Source organism: Nothobranchius furzeri, chromosome 10 (assembly GCF_043380555.1).
Source record: "Nothobranchius furzeri strain GRZ-AD chromosome 10, NfurGRZ-RIMD1, whole genome shotgun sequence".
Classification (NCBI taxonomy): domain Eukaryota; kingdom Metazoa; phylum Chordata; class Actinopteri; order Cyprinodontiformes; family Nothobranchiidae; genus Nothobranchius; species Nothobranchius furzeri.
The window spans coordinates 55893548-55911371 of record NC_091750.1 but is presented as its reverse complement, the minus strand read 5'-3'; the positions used below and the strand labels follow the sequence as shown (position 1 = coordinate 55911371).

At 43.3% G+C, this 17824-nt stretch overlaps 1 protein-coding gene across 3 annotated transcripts in view; it reads left to right on the top strand.

Annotated features, from left to right (window-relative positions):
* Positions 1–2611: 2611 nt before the first annotated feature.
* The window catches only part of cpeb4b (cytoplasmic polyadenylation element binding protein 4b), a 40710-nt gene continuing 25497 nt past the window's right edge, over positions 2612–17824 (top strand). For 2 of the 3 annotated variants that reach the window (XM_015961294.3, XM_015961293.3), the window contains exons 1-2: positions 2612–2844; positions 4015–5249. In XM_015961294.3, the coding sequence (XP_015816780.1) occupies positions 4062–5249 (1188 nt within the window). In that variant the 5' untranslated portion in view covers positions 2612–2844; positions 4015–4061. Of the gene's footprint in view, positions 2955–4014; positions 5250–17824 lie in introns of all 3 variants that reach the window. The other variant, XM_070555345.1, reaches the window with a different exon arrangement.

The window sequence follows — 17824 nt, the reverse complement described above, 5'->3', positions numbered from 1 at the left end:
CCAGGAGCCACCTCCTCTTGATGTAGAGGAGCAGCGGCTCTACTCCAAGCCCATTCCGGATGACCAAGCTTCTCACCCTATCTCTGAGGGAGAGCCCAGACACCCTGCAGAAAAAACAAATTTTGGCCGCTTGTATCCGCATTCTCATTCTTTCAGTCACTACCCAAAACTCATGACCATAGATAAGGGTAGGAATGTAGATCGAGCGGTAAATCAAGAGCTTCGCCTTCGAGCTCAGATCTCTCTTCACCAAGATAGACCGGTACAACTCCCGCATCACACTGTAGACGCAACACCAATCCGCCTTTCTCTCACTCGCAAACAAGGCCGTGAGATACTTTAACTCCTTCACTTGAGGCAGGATCTCATCCCTGACCCGGAGAAGGCTTTCTACCCTTTTCGGATTCAAGACCATGGAGCTGGTTGTCATCCCAGCTGCTTCACACTTGGCTGAGAACCACTCTAGTAAAAGCTGGAGATCACGTTCTGAAGAAGCCAACAGGCAGGGCCGGCTCTAGGTAATTTGGTGCCCAAGGCGAGACTGCCCATGTGTCCAAATATCAGTGTCATCATAAAGAAAGTTCTACTTTCCATTTTGTTCAACTGCTGTGGCCAGTCAGCAGGATCCATGGGGCCAGCAGCTCATATGTGTTCACAGACATTTGTTGAAGCTGATGATGGTGTCTGGATGTTATTATGGTGTCTCTTCAGGCTGTTGGATTGGAGCACTGAGTCTGCTGGTGTTGGGTTCTTCTTCTGTGAGAAAATACACACACACACACACACACACACACACACACACACACACACACACACACACACACACACACACACACACACACACACACACACAAAGCAACTTAACCCTCTGATGCATGCATTAAGAACAGTGCCACTTTCACATTCAATATTCCTCAGTCATGTGCAGTGATGCATTTCATTATTTTTAATGTTATTGGACTTTTTATTTTATTGATCTTTTTTAATCGGTTCTATGAAATCATGAATAAAATTATCAGAAACAGGTGGAAGTGAGTGCATCCATGGGGAATATTTGAAAAAACTTATGTCTCACTCTCAGGTGCTCTTCAGCATCAAATAAATTTAGAATATGAGGAAGAAGAACCAGTGATCTGAGGCATTCAGAGGATTTCATTTATTAAACAAGGAAACACCGACGCGTTTCGGTACGACCTTCTTCAGGGCATAAACCTTTATGCCTTGAAGATGACTCACTATGTCACAAAAACTAATGTCCATCTTTTTTTTTCTTTTACATATTTACAGCCTAATTGACAATAACATCTTAAGGAGACAATTTCAGATGGTATGTTCAGATTATTTAATATTCTCAATGCTAAATCAATGCTGCACAGACTGTGCCAAAAACAAGTGTCTGGTGTGGATTTAAATAAATTAATTTTGTAAAGTAATTCATTGTAAAGAAAAGTGGTATTTTTAATGATCAACTGGTCTAATTGACTTTGAAACGTACTGATTTTTGATTGTATCTTGTTGTTTTAATAATAAGTGTTCTTTCATTTTAAGCAGAGAAGTGCCCCAGTTGTGTTAGATAACAGTGTTGCATGAATGAACCAAAATAAACTAGGCTTACTCTCTTTCACACCCCTTTTGGTGTCAAATTCAAAGACTTGAAAATTTTGTATGAAAAACGTATCGGCTTTATAGAAAACCGTAGAACATGGACTGTTTTGTCTCTTATTGTGTACAGAACACCTGGTCTCACCCACCTATGTTTGCACAACAACAGTGTATTAATAACCAATATTTTTGCATTTAGCTGGACTGAATGCCTGATGGCTTCTTTGCCAATGCAAGAAAATGATCTATTATCTGCATCTTCTGCCACACATTACAATAACACAGATGTCATCCTCCTTTTGCATGTAGTCGTGGCAATGCACGAACAGTAAAAAGGATACAGCAAAGAAAATACATGATGCAGTGAATCTAAGGTGAAGACGAGTCAAGTGCATACTGAAATGATCCCACCCCTCCTTGTTCCGTTTCCAATTTAACGACAAACAAGCAGTAGATTTCAAAAAAGGGTCTGAACGAGGGATTCTCATTTCCTGAGGATTTTCCATCCATTCAGGGGGTGGGTGGTTTGTAATGTGGGGGTGGAAGCTTCTCATTTTTCTCACGACCTGCTTACCGGTTGTATCGTGAAAGGACAGCACCGTGTAGGGAGGAGGAGGCTTCCTTCGTAACCTCGGTGGGCAGTACTTATGGATGACAAGGGGGTGTTATTGGTGCATGACCGTAAAATGATGAGAGATGTAGGCGGGGTAACAGATCACCTAGTCCAATCACATATCGAGGTGTGCCTCCTCGAGGGAGTGGTCTCGTGGAAAGGGGCGGGGACAGAAGCGGAAGTGCGCCTCGGCTGATCTCTCGCTGTCATTCGGCCACGGTCGTTTCCAGGAGAGAGGGGCATCCAAGAAACACACAGGGATCGGATGGCTCTGTAGAAAGGACAGCTAGCGAGAAAAAATACGTATGCCAAACGGACAATGAAACCGATTGAGCAAGGGCTGTAAGATAAAGACAAGATAAAAAACGCACACCTTCCACATTAACAAAGCTGTTAGGTTATATAGTCCAGATCAGAGGCAACAGATAGAAAGCTGTGTCATTGAGAGGCAGGACACGTCAGGAGAAGGGAGAAAAAAAGAGAAAAAACTGACCGATTGCACTACGAGTCAGCTTTAAAATCGCCTCTGAAAAAGCTCTCCCTGCCATTGCTTCAAGGACACCGTGTGCTGTCAGTCCAAGGGAAGGATCTCGACAGACAACGCCGAGGTCGAAGGTGGTGATCAGAAGGTGAAAATCATTTTTACTCGCCTTTATCCAGCCTGTCCAGGCACCTAGCATTCGTGCTAACCTCTAGGAGCTAGCTGGCTAATGTTAGCAACGGCTGGAAAACTTAGCAGGTCAGCTTTGTTAATTTTAACATATCTGTCGACGGTTGTCGTTTTTTCACATATTAAGAAGATAATACAATAGAAAAACGACTTGACATGTTTTACTAAGCTCGTTTCTATCTAAGTAAACTTGCTAGATTTAAATAAGACCCTGACAGCTGTCAAACAAGGTCGAGGGGTTTATTTCCGAACGTTACATCGGCTTTTTGCTAACATTTTCACTGCTATCTAGCGTGTCGTCAGCGCTTTGCTCTCTACGCCTGTCAGCTAATTTGCCTTTTTTAAAACGTCTCCAAATGGAGACTCTGGTCGACACAGCAGTGCTCCTAGTTTTACAGCAGGCTGCCAGAAGCTCAGCTGTGGACTTACAAACTGGCAACGTCACGGGGTTATAATTAGCTAAAGATGTAACGTTCACTCTTGTTTTTCCTTCCACTTGTACAGGATGTTACATGCGGATTGTTCTGAGCAACCAAGATCCATTTTATTAATAGAATTTGGTAATAATGAATGTCCAGGAAAGTAGCCATGATGAGGAAATTAACGCGTTGAAAAGGAAGATTATTTACCTCAAATGTCTTTTTTCCTCTTCCTGTTTAGGATTTAACAACAGTCTCATTGTGAGCAACAGTTTGTACATTTAGCAAGACAGCTAATCAGTTAGCCACAATTATGGGATCACTTGCCAGATGTCTTTGACACTGGACTTTTTGACCCATTCACAGTTTGTTGTCATATTTTGATTATTTTTACATCAGCTTCATTACCTAAAAAATGTATTTTCTTGAGAAGAACCAATAAAAAGTATTTAGTTGCATTATACTTTTCCACCATGATGTCCCAACATCTCCTATAGTTCAACCCTACTGGTCAGTTCAAGACTTTTTTAATCAACTAAATCAAACAACTAAAGGGTAATCCAGCAGTACGTGGACATGGTCTATCCGAGTATTGTCAGATGCTTTTATGTACTGATGGTCCCCTTCTGGTACATTCCAAATCCTTTGATCAATGGGAAAATGGCAAAGTGCTAACCTCTATACCGTCATGTTTGCTCTTCTCTCAATAGGACAGAAGAGATCACTGGATAGCGTTTGTTCTGGGGGGAGAAAACAAATGGGGGATTACGGGTTCGGAGTTCTAGTTCAAAACAACACTGGCAACAAGTCTGCTTTCCCGGTCCGAATCCACCCGCATCTGCAGCCCCCACACCACCACCAAAATGTGTCCCAGAGCCCTGCTGCTTTCATAAACAGCACCACAGCCACGGGGAATGGCTCCACAGGAGGCTCTCCCTGGCTTTTCCCTGCCTCTGCCACCCACAACAGTGTGCAAGATGAAATCCTGGGGGGGGCGGAGAAGCCTAAAGCACAGCAGCAACAGGAAATGCAAGAAACACAAGAGAAGCAGCAGCAGTTGTCTCCTGGGAGTCACCAGGAGGGTGGAAGTGGCGGTGGGATAATTTCAGAACTGGAAAAAGCCCGGGCAGAGGAAGCCAAGGCTGAGAACGGCACTTCTGAGAGCAGCAACGGAAAAGAGAAGCAGCTTCGTCTTGAGTCACCTGTTCTGGCAAGCTTTGATTACCCTGAGACGTCTGGCCTTGGAGGAACTGGCCCTGTACAGTCCAGCACCACCTCATCATCACTTACTGGCTTTAACAACTGGTCAGCTGCCATCCCGTCTGCACCATCAACAATCATCAATGAGGACGTCAGCTTTTTCAACCCGGCTTCTGCCAACAACGGGCCCCTGCTATTCCAGAACTTCTCGCACCATGTAAGTCCGGGATTTGGTGGGAATTTCTCCCCTCAGATCGGACCTGCTGCCGCTTTGTCCCAGCACCACCCCGCTCCACCACCACATCCCCACTTCCAACACCCTCACAGTCAACACCAGCAGCATCGGCGTTCCCCAGCATCACCCCACCCTCCGCCACCCTTCCCACACAGAAACCCGGCTTTCAGTCAGTTGCCACATTTGTCCAACAACTTAAACAAGCCCCCATCCCCCTGGGGTCCAGCCAGCTACCAGAGCCCCTCTCCCTCCCCGGGCTCGTCCACCTCATGGAGTCCTGGAGGAGGCTACGGTAGCGGCAGTGGTGGTTGGGGCGGATCTCAAGGCAGAGATTATCGCCGTGGGCTTAATGGAGGCATGACTCCTATCAATTCTATTTCTCCTCTAAAGAAGACCTTTCCTAACAACCACATGGCATCACAGAAGTATCCCCGAAACAGTCCTGCCAGCTTCAACCCCAAGTCCTGGATGGATGACGGTGTGGGCCGTGATAGCATCTTCCCTTTCCAGGTCAGTTTGCTTGTGATGGCGCCACCAAAATGTCACGAATTCTGGTTTCATTTCAGTAGCTGCAGCTTTGTTTTCTAAGCTTGGTTACCTAAAGATGTGTTTAGATGCTAACGTATCAGCAGTGGCAGCTTGCAGTCTCATTTATTATATGTGAAGGAGTCTTTATGTTAACTATTAATATAATTGAATCATTTGGCATTTCTGCAATTTTTAGAAATGGGGGAGGGCAGATTTACACAATTCATTTGTTACTGTGTTAAAGCTGTCATTGGACTCTGCTTTCACAGCTGTACGTCCCTTGTGGTGACTAACGCAGCTCTGTGACGGCAATGGTGTGTGCCATGTTTGTGAGCTAGCTGTGTGTGTGTGTGTGTGTGGGGGGGGGGGGGTAGAAGGATGGAAAACAAGATGAGGAAAAGAAAAAAAACGGTATCAAGAATAATCGCTGGTAAAAGAAAAACTAGACTGACAGAAATCGAAACGATGATTGCCACTCTTCTGCATAAAGGTTATCAATCTATTTATTTATGTTTGTAGTATTATCAGTGGACTAGTTTGGTGTTTGGTGTGCTTTAGAGAACCAGATCCATACTCAAATGAGGTGGTGCACATAATGGCATCATCACATGCAGGTGCTGGACTTGATGGAACGACTTAGCGGAAGCGCAGAGATAGAAATTCATTGATCATATAGGTCATTAGAAGGAAGTGGGGGTGAAATGACATCTTCCAGCAGCTTCTACCTTCGGGTCAACACATGGTCAGTGATAATAACTTGGTTGTCAATGGTTTCCAACATCATCGTTGATAGAATGGAGGGAAATTGTCTTATTCATTGCTTTACTTGGTTGTTTCTGTTGTTTAAGAATAATACAGATGTTATATTTTATCAAAGCAGCTCCTTTCTTCAGTGTTTCTGTGTAAAAGTTAAACAGAATCATAGCTTACCTGTAGTAGATGGCTTCCAGAAGGAATGACCTCACTTTAGAGAAAAAGTTTATGTCCAACAGATCTGATGAGTCCCACTGTAGCTCAATTGTTGTCATGTTAAAATACTTTCAACCTCTTAAATGTTTATGGCGGTTCATATATTATAATATAAACATTATATCTTTTTTAAAACTATTACACATGTATTACATTGAGATTAAGTTGTTATTCAGGAGTATAAGTACTGCAAAATTCGTCCAATGTAATATTGTAGTATTGTAATAGTTCTGAGATTCTAGATATTGGAGACATTTTTAGATGTACTAATACACTTTGATCTGGGATGTGCTTGGACTTGCCGTACACTTTGCACAGACACACATCAGAGATAATGATGTGTACATTTTATTTCTCCCAGTAGACGTTTTATAGACAAGTCTGGAGCGTTGTAGATGATTTATCTTGCAAACCCATTTGGTATCTTTTAGGGATGGACAATATATCGGCATCAATATCGGTATCGGCTGATGTTAGTAATTTTTTAACATATCGGTATCGGTCCGATAAATGAAACAGGCCGATATTAACAACCAATATTTTTTCCATCTTGTCTCCATTTGTTCAACTGTTTCAGAGGGTGATGGGGGTGATGTGTAATTGTTTAGTCATGTGAACAGTGATTGTCATCATCTCAGAACCATAAATGTGTGTGTTGTGTGTACATAATAAGGTAAATTCAGCTATAATGATTTTCATTCTAAACAAAATCTGCTGATTTTAGAAGCATTAATGTCAGTATATCGGTATCGGCAAATATCGGTTATCGGCCATAACAGTGATCTTAATATCGGATATCGGCCCAAAACTTTCATGTCCGTGCATCACTAGTATTTTTATGATTCTGTTATTCCACTGTCCAGCCAAAACAAAAGTTGCCACAAAAATGAAAAGGTTGCACACTCTAATATTTTGTTGGGGCGCCATTAGCTTTGATCACAGCAGACTTTTGCTGTGGCATTGTTTCTATAAGCTTCTGCAATGTCATCTGATTTATTTCCATCCAGTGTTGCATTAATGTGTCACCAAGATCTTGCATTGATGATGGTAGAGTCTGGCTGCTGCACAAAGTCTTCTCCAGCACATCCCAAAGATTCTCAATGGGGTTAAGGTTTGGACTCTGTGGTGGTCAATCCGTGTGTGAAAATGATGTCTCATGCTCCCTGAATCACTCTCTCGATTTGAGCCTGATGAATCCTGGCATTGTCATCTTGGAAAATGCCTGTGCCATCAGGGAAGATGGAATAACCTGGTCATTCAGTATATTTGGGTAGTCAGGTGACCTCATTCTTGGAGCACATCCTGTTGCTGAACCTAGACCTGACCAACTGCAGCGACCCCAGATCATAATACTGCCCCCACAGGCTTGTACAGTAGGCACTAGGCTTGATGGTGCATAACTTCATCTGCCTCTCTTCTTACCCTGATGCACCATCACTCTGGAACAGGGTCCATCTGGAGTCATCAGACCAATTTTTAATAATGCGTTAGACAGTTCTTAACCTAATTGTAGTTGTTTCTGCAATCTCAGGCGTTTTCTCTGCTTGATGCATGCTAATGATCTGACCCTTCTCAACAGACTAACATCTTTTCCACGACCACCAGATGTGTCTTTCCACATGGTTGTTTATGAAATGAGAAGCAACTCATTGCACCAGTTGGGGTTGAACACCTTGTTGCCATGCAGTAATGATCCAATAGGAGGCTCGTACGTATTTGCTTAGTTAAACCCAGGTGGCGACTTATTTTTTGGGCCAAGTAAAAAGGAGCAACCCATTTATATTCTGTTTAAAAGGATAAAAAAAATTCCTTAGCAAAATTGAATAATTAGATCTAAGTGGTTCTAAATCAAAACAATCTCCAAATTAATGTCATTTAATTTATGAGGATTGTAAGCATTAGACCGTTTCAGTGGATTTATTGATGCAGCAGTTTTGTCTGTCGCACCAAAATACACACCCATTTGTCGTCGCAAAACATTTTTTGATCAATCTGTGATTTTACAATCCAAAATATTAACGCTATTTTTCTACTGTGGAGCTTTGTGCAAAGCAATGAGTCAGTGCTTTTCTCTGTGCACGTTGAATGAAAAACACCCGGATGGTAGCCCCTCCCCTCTAAATGTACACATGCACAAGCAGAAGGAGGTCTTCTCAGGGGCTGCCTGACACGTCACATGTTTTCAACCTACTTGAAGTATGTTAATCTCAGCCAACGATATATAGCAAGCAATATGCAGCAAACTGACAAACTAAGCATTATGGAAGTGCCTTTCAAATATGCCAGCAATCTATGTTTCTACAGTGAGTTAAACTGGCCAACAAATGTGGACAGAGAGAGAAAATACGAGCCTTTGTGTTGCTAGTAATTACATGGGTATAGTTGGGGGGGGGGGAAGTTACAGTTACACCCCAAAAATTCTTGTGTCACTTCTGGCTTTAATTTATCCAAATTGTTTTAGTCTACATACGTCTGTGTCCTTTCTCCCACATATCAGATCAGAATTACGTTAGCATTAGCATTACTGTAGCTGAGATCCACTAAAGTAGCATTGTCCTTTGGCTCTCTTGATTCTGTAAGGGCAGATGGAGGGTGGGCTTTGAATGGCCTCACTGTGCACATGTCAGTGAGGCACACATTATGTAAAAATAACTCCTTTTCTGATGACAATTGACAATGTAAAGTCAAACCAGGATGGAAACAGATCTGGACATGCAATGTTTCCTCTAGAATACACTCTAAACCTGTGTGTACCAAAAGAAAAAAAAATCTCTAAACCAACAAGGTGTGGGGGATGGCTCAGTTCTGGTCAGATGGTGCAGCAGGTGGTCGGTCTTCCATATTTGCATTCACATTTTGTTCTGTTATGGACCTGCAACAAATGCTAACAAGCAGGAGCTCTTGAACCACTCAAGGTTTCTTCTAGTTGTTGTATATGCCTTTATTTGTCTAAACCTTATTAGAGCTGAATTAAAAATCAATATTAACTTATAATTTGGGTAAATGATCTGAAGTCTATAACGTTCTCCTCCGCCAGTCCATCATTCTACACCCCCATCTGTGGCTCTTGAGGTTTCGTTTAGAAGAGGTAACTTAACTCTCTCAGGGTAGTCTATACTCATATGATGACTTTAGGAAAAAAATAAGGTGGTGCTTCAGAAAACTGTTTCCCTGGAAACGACAAGCAGGTAATTTTTTTACTCTAACGTGCCCATAATCATTATTTTCCAGATAAACAGAGATGTGGTATTTTCCTTAATATTAAAATCTTAGTGGTTTATTTGTATTTATTTGTATTATTTAGAGCTAAATTTAAACATCAGGGATGCTGGCAGTTACATTCTTTTTAAACATTGGAACAGGATCTCAAGTCTTGAGAGCTTTTCCATGATGGCAACAGTTTAACATAATGCATATTTTTTCCTGCATGTTGTCCTTTTAAATGATATGTTTTAGAAGTTATAATCCGATCCCTCTTATAACCCTCAGAATGCAGGGATACTCCGATATTTACCCTGAAGATGTTTTATGTGATCAAATAAATCATGCTGCAGCTTCGGAGCTGTCACTGCTAAATTACACAGGCCACCAGTTACCAAGTTCATCCATCAGCTGCCTCACCTTCATAGCTCCTCCTTGTTGGTGTTGTATTTTACTTTCTGGATGACAGCTACCACATCTGTCGCATCAGTTGGTTTGGGCCATTTCCTTTCCATTCTCATTAGTTTAGCTTCATTTGCTGAAGAATTACTCATAAATAAAGGTCTTTTCTCCCCCAACTCTATAAAATGCAGTCAGTACATATTTACTCAGATCATACATCAATCAAATCACAAATGTTCATTTCCAAAATGGCTTTCAGGTTTAGTAAATTCAAACACCATACTTTGTAAACCAAACAATGCCCATGAGGAACTGGATGTCATTGTAAGCCCTTTCCAACTGTTTCAGATAGTTCCCATTTTAGCACTGACACAACAGATGAGGGATCAGCGGCTTTTGCTTTAGAAGTCTCATTGTTCAGCCTTTCCTAGAGTCACCAGAATAGCTATCAGGCTTCATTCTCTCCAGCACATGTTTGAAGGGAACTGAAAACAGATCATGAACGCCTGTAAGATGGCACTTTTTGGAAATTTTTCCAAGAAAAGACTTTATTACAGTGGTTAACTCCTGGTGCAAGGATTGTACGTTTAAGTAAGTGTTTGGTGTGGCTGTCGCAAGCTATTAATGCATGTAAAAAAGCAAATGTGAAAATGTCAGTGGGCATTTAGTCGTTATTTTACCCTCGGTGTCCTCAGCTTTCATACTTGGAACATTAACTCTGTTTGCCTCTTTGTGACACTTTTACTTTCATAGAATAAAAATGCCTGTTTTCTTTCTAATCAGTTGAACTTGCTTTTCCTTACCCTTGCCTCGTCCAGCACCACCAGTATATTCCTTTCATTTCAAGGCCAGGAGCCTGCTGTTGTGTCGGGTGCACTGGGCGGATTTGGGCAGGTGAGTTTGGCTCGTGACCAGGTCGAGACCCGCAGGGCCTAAAGGAATGTATGCCAGGGCAGGATATTGTCTCAGTAAGCCACCTGAGTAACTGTTGGTTACAATCCCCCAGCTCTCCTCACTGTTTGTATAGCTGAGAAATGCTGCCGCTTTACAAACTGCCTTTTTGTTTTTGAAAGCACATTATTAAACCAGTCTGCAGTTCAGTGCTTTTTCGGTACGTGGGCAAAATACGTTTTTGTTGAGAGTAACTCTGTGTCCTGTGAGTAAATAACATTATCAAGCTCACAGACAAATGGTGAAAGGTAGATGATGCCGTTTGTGCTTTTTTTTGGCATGTTTTTGTTTGTTGTGTTTCAAAAACACCTTATCAACCACAGGACTGATTTTAATCAGTGTTCAGAAAATAATTTACTACTGACTGCATTTTGGAGTTAACCCAATTCAAGAGGGCAACCACAGCTAACTGCATATTGAAAAGACAAAAGGGGTCTCTCCAAATTCAGGGACCGCATTGGTCCGAGTACGCACTTTAGGACTGCGTACGTCAAGGCTGTCCAAATTTGAAGGAAACTCAAAACGCGTCCTCGTTTTCCATGAATTTCAAGAAGCGGTCTGGTGTATCCTTACTGGGAAAGGCTATCCCAGGATTAATTCTGGCCGAAATGTTTGATCTTGTGATAAAACAATGGAGGAATACAGTTTAAAATGTAATATTATTTAGGGCTGGACGATAATTCAATAGTTCAATATATCCATCAATAGACATGTGGTGCGATAGATAAAAAACTGGTCGATAAAACTTTGATAAAAAAGTTTCCTTTTTTCATTATAACCTATCAGGTAGCAGCATACTAGACTCACTACGTACTCCCAACCAGTCAAAACCACAGACTCGGCACGCTACGTCACCAGGCCCTCCCCTCTCAAGCCAAAACAGAGCATTAGGCAGCCGCAGCAAGATGTCTAGGGCTGCCATGATTAGTCTACTCGTCATGACAATGCCCACAAATAAAATAGACCTTATTTTATAAACAATTGTTAAAATCTTGCCTGCTGTGGCACGTTCGGTGTTTGCTTCCTGCCTTTCTGCTCAGCCACCGCTTTAGCTCCGAGGCACATGCGCAGTGGTGGCCATCCAGCTCAGCCTTCATCATCGGAGAAAGTGTCGAGTCGCAACATATCTGAAAAGTTTGGGAGCATTATACTAATTCAAAACAAATCCACGTAGTTCAAACTCTGCAAAGCGAAACTCTCCTTTCACAGGGGAGAAATTATGACACATCTCTGAATAACAACCCATAGAAGCACTGATTTGATCTCATTTCAGAGAAAAATAGAACAGGTTAGATGCACCTAATAAATAAAATTACTAACAAACTCAGGAATCTGTTTCTTTGCTTCACTGTTCTGGTGCTGAGAATATCACTAATGCGGATCAAAGGAGAAATACGGACGAATGCACCTCTTATTTATTATTTGGAGACTACATTTACTGCAGCTGGCAGAGGCAGATATTTTTTCTATTGATACATGGAATTTACAGAATCATTTTAAATTTTAATAGGGGAAGACTGCAGGAGGGAGCGGTAAAATACAGGGGGTCCCCAGCAAAAACAAGAAACTTTACGAGTCTGATGAAACCCGCTGGTTTTCCATCAGGCAGTCACGGGGCAGCTCCAACGACCCAGTGGCTGTGCTGGGTCAATGTTATCGAGGCCAGTCCGGCTCGGCCGTGAACGAGCCGAGGCAACGTCGTGCTCTGCTTAAGAAGAGGTGTTATTTTACAGCTTCAGAAGAAGTGTCCAACGTGTTTTTACACTTTCTCCGAGACATGTCACATCGCTAAGTTGTTAGCGCCGCGCTCTAACATGTCAATAGTGCAACGTAGCCTGCTGGAGGTTTTAAAGGTTCAAATGAAAACACCCGACGTCTCAGGCTGCTCACACATCGATCTTAAGTTGTCGCTGTTGCGCTCACGCCGTAATACAGTATTAGATGCGGTTAAAGTCAGACATGAAAAAATAAATACATTTTACATGAATAAGTGATGCTTAGCCTGGTGGGGGGAGGAGAACCTGGCCTAATAAGCACTGGAGGAAACCCTGTCAAGATTGTCAACACTCGTTTATCTTAACTCACTCACTGCCAGCCGTTTCCTGATCACTAACGGCCTTCGCTGCCAGCGTTTCTCACCATTTTTACTGTTTTTTTAAGAGTCACAGAACGTTGCGCACTAGCATGATGTCGATGCCAAAACAACCAAAACAAAGAGGAGACTCACCTCTTACATCAGGAAGAAGCCACGTGTTTCGAGCGTTATCCGTTCTTTCATAATCCATTGTCAAATTGTGATCGGCAGACGCTTTTCTGGTTCGCGCCTCACTTTTTTTACAGGAACGGCCCAAAACGATTTCCAAACACATGGATGTGTTGCTTCCTGATCATGTGATCTGTGACGTATGTGGATGAAGATTGGCTTCAGGGCTGAGATGTTTGTTCTCTCAGCGCGGGGGCTCGTTAAGATGCTCAAACAGTAAAAAAATGCCAATGACGACTTTAAAGTCGTCATTGGCAGTGAACGGTTGGATCTAAAATGATGACTTTAGTCGTCAATGGCAGTGAATGAGTTAATGCTACCGAAACATGTAAACCAAAAAGCATTATATCCACTGCTACCGTTCTAATTTTAAACTCAGTAACTTATGCTGTAACTTCACCTTGCCCTGCCTGCCGGTTGTGATCACAAGCGACAACATAGTAGTTCCCGCTGCTTCTTCGGGAAACAGCGCAAAACAAATAAAAAATAAATAAAACTTGGGATCTTGTAGGCGTGGCGGTGGGATTTCAGCCGTGGCGGCCCGCCACGGCTACCCCTATGTAAGGGAAACCCTAATCATGGTGCAGTAAGCTAAATTATAAATGACATGATTAGTCGACTACTAAAATAGTCGTTTGTGGCAGCCCTAAAGACGTCGCAGCGAGAAGAGGCGAAGAAAAAAATCAAAATGCCAAAAATAAAATGGCCAGGGGTGCACGTAAAATATTTTCTACAATTTTTAAAATATTTTTCAATAATTATCGATATCGATGAATATAAAACATTTTCTATCAATATACTTTTTTGCTATATAGTCCAGCCCTAATATTATTATCTAGTGGTAAAAAAACCTTAAAGCCTAAAGGGTTCTGTTATCAGCGTTTTCTGTTTACGTAGTTTATTTTTTGTAAAAAAAATTATTGTAAACAAGCTGGTATGACATGTCCCCCATTTTTCCATGTCTTCCCACTGAGTTTAGTTTTATCTTCTGATCTTGTGCCATCATGGTTGCTAAGCAACAATACATGCGCTGAAATAGGGATAGGAATAAATGGGAAGGCAAGATTGTCCAAATTCACAGTCACTCACTTCCAGTCTTAGCGAGTGAGGTAAGACCAGACTTCCGAGGCCCGCATAGACTGCATCCTTAGAAGGATGCTACCCTCAAATTTGGACACCACCAAAATTTGCTTTCACACAGTCAAATGTTCAGGCACTGAGCTTTTGTGTCAGAGTGTTTAAGAGTCACACCCTCGGAGCACCGCACACCGCCAAAGTAAATCCCATTTGCGCGTTTCTTTTTTCTCCAGTAAATGTAGACATTTCAAGCAACTGTCCTAACCTTATACGTGACACATCTGCATCAAAATACAAAGACTCAGCGCCTCTTGGCATCAGAATCCCAATATTGCAACCCTCACCTTTGGTTTTTGAGACAATAGTGTGACATAAGAGGTGTCTTTTAGACTAATGAGTGGCCTGAGCTGCACAGGCAAGCACATAACTCCACTCTTTAATTCAGCCCCATTTTGTCCTTCTCACACCCTTGACAAATGCTGTGAAACAGGAAGAAATAGCACATGCATGTGTTCATGAGTCATAATTAGTCCCTGGCTTACGTCTTCTGCACATGTTTCCTAACAAAGAAAGAAACCAGAGCAGAGTTAATGTTGTTGCGTCCCTTAGTGTTTACCCTTGTGCATTCCATACAATAAAAGGATTCGCTTTAGTTTAATGTTATCTCCAAGCAGTGCGACTCCTGCCGGATCTTTGTTTTTTTTAGTTTGTGTTTTATTTTAATGTTTATCTGTTCAGCCAACACTTGAGTTACTTTTTGGTTTCTCACTGTTCGTGTTTGTTTAGTGTCATTTCTGGGCATTGAAATTTTTGAATTTGCAATACTCAAAAGTTTTTAAGCTGTCTTAATTCACTGCTCACTTTTTTAATCATCTTTCATTGTCATATCCACCCATCCTACTTTGCTCTAGACTCCCCCCCCCCCCCCCCCGGCCCTTTTTTTTTTCTGGAAAGTGATCAGAAACACAAACTTCACACCTTACAGCTTGGAGCAACTTTCAAAATGGCCTCTTAAGTTTTAAATACCTGCACCCATATGACCTTGGGCTCCTAAACCTGACTTTTAATACACATTCAAATTTTCTTTAATGAGCAGATATCTAATTAATATTTGAGTTAATCACCTCTGAAAGCCGTGTTTAATCATTCGTTGCTACTCAACACCATCTGAATCTGAAGGTTTTTTTCTTCATAAAGTGAAACTCTGATTAAGAGGGTTTAATTCCTCTGTTGCAAATACTCCTGTCCCAGTTTTTTAATCCAGTTCTTAGTTAATCAAACACAGCTTTGAGGGGTTACATTTTGTGAATAATTTAATTAAGTTTCACTGGTTTGGCAGCTGGTTGCAATAAATAACAGTGTGACAAAATGGCATTCCGGGTACCTGTGGTGGCCTGGTCCACCTGCTGATTCTGACGCAATTCTGCCAAGGATGCTCGTTATTAGCAGTGAGTCTCTGCTGCGGTGGGTGCTTTCAGGTTAGTGTCTGCTTCTGATGGGTCTTACTCTTATAACCTGACCAAAATGTTTCTTTGAATCAGTAAGTATGTTTATATTTAGGGTTTTCAATAACAGATTGATAAACCAGGCCACCATGTTTCTAAAATGTTTTTTTTTATGTTTATTTATTTAGCAGATGCTTTTATCCAAAGCGACTTACAATTTATAACCTATAGGGCATGTTGTGATTTGTGGGGGAAACCGGAGTATCCGGAAGAAACCCACGCATGCATGGGGAGAACATGCAACTCCACGCAGAAAGGCCGCAGCAGAGTTTCGAACCTGCAACCTTTGTGCTGCGTGGCAACAGTGCTAACCACTGCACCACCATGCAGCCCAAAGATAATAGATGATTCTTTAATGGCCTAAACAAGTAAAAGAGTAAAAGACTGCATTTTCTGTCAGTCCACCATCAGCGTTTCTGATTGAAAGGATAATTTGGTGATTGTGGAGATTGTTTCTGTGGAAGTCATAAATAATTATCACATTCTTCATTGCAGATGGCATTCTGAGCAATCTCTGTTTAGATAAAGAACTTTATTTCCTACAGGACTAACTGGTAAACAGCCAAAGCCAAATCGTAATATTATGGTTTTTAAACGGCTTCAGTCTCCATAATCTCAGTAGTTCCAGCAGCTTTAGACATTTTTTCTTTTTACTTTAAACATTTGTACCAGCTCCTCCTTGAACCGTCACCTTATCGTGGTGGAGGAGTTTGAGTGCCCTAATGATCCTAGGAGCTATGTTGCCTGGGGCACTTAGTGCCCCTGGTAGGGTCTCCCATGACAAATTGGTCTTAGGTGAAGGGTGAGACAAAGAACGGTTCGAAGGATCTTTCATGGCGGTGAAAACGAAGAGTCGGAGTACCCGGCCCGGAGGGTTACCGGGGTCCCACCCTGGAGCCAGGCCTGGGGTTGGGGCCCGTGAGCGAGCGCCTGGTGGCCGGGCTTTCGCCCATGGGGCCCGGCCGGGCCCAGCCCGAACCGGATACATGGGCTCGTCCAACTGTGGACCCACCACCCGCAGGAGGAACATGAAGGGTCCGGTGCAATGTGAATCGGGTGGCAGACCAAGGCGGGAGCCTTGGCGGTCCAATCCCCGGACAAGGAAACTAGTTTTTGGGACATGGAACGTCACCTCGCTGGCGGGGAAGGAGCCGGAGCTAGTGGCAGAGGTTGAGCGGTACCGGCTAGATATAGTCGGACTCACCTCGACACATTGCATTGGCTCTGGAACCCGAGACCTGGAGAGGGGTTGGACACTCTACTTTGCTGGAGTTGCTCCGGGTGAGAGGCGGAGGGCTGGGGTTGGCTTTTTGTTAGCCCCGAGACTCTCTGCCTGTGTGTTGGGGTTTACCCCGGGGGACAAGAGGGTAGCTTCCTTGCGCCTTCGGGTCGGGGAACGGGTCCTGACTGTTGTTTGTGCGTATGGGCCAAATATCAGTTCAGAGTACCCACCCTTTTTGGAGTCCCTGGGACGAGTGCTAGATAGTGCTCCATCAGGGGACTCCATTGTCCTGCTGGGGGACTTCAATGCTCACGTGGGCAATGACAGCTTGACCTGGAGGGGTGTGATTGGGAGGAACGGCCCACCTGATCAGAACTCGAGCGGTGTTTTGTTATTGGACTTCTGTGCAAGCCGCAGTTTGGCCATAACGAACACCATGTTCGAACATAAGGATGCCCACCGGTACACTTGGTACCAGGGCAGCCTAGGTCACAGGTCGATGATAGATTTTGTAGTCGTATCATCTGACCTGCGACCGTATGTTTTGGACACCCGAGTGAAGAGAGGGGCGGAGCTGTCAACTGATCACCACCTGGTGGTGAGTTGGATCAGATGGCAAGGGAACATGCCGCGTAGACCTGGCAGACCCAAACGCATAGTGAGGGTCTGCTGGGAACGCCTGGCAGAAGAACCTGTCAAGACGGTCTTCAACTCCCACCTCCGGCAGAGCTTTGACCACGTCCCGAGAGCAGTGGGGGACATTGAGTCCGAGTGGGCCTTGTTCCACTCTGCGATTGTCGAGGCGGCTGTTGCTAGCTGTGGTCGTAAGGTGGCCGGTGCCAGTCGTGGTGGCAACCCCCGTACCCGCTGGTGGACACCAGAGGTTCGGGGAGCCGTCAGGCTGAAGAAGGAGGCCTACAGGGCGTGGCTGGTCTGTGGGTCTCCGGAGGCAGCAGACAGGTACCGG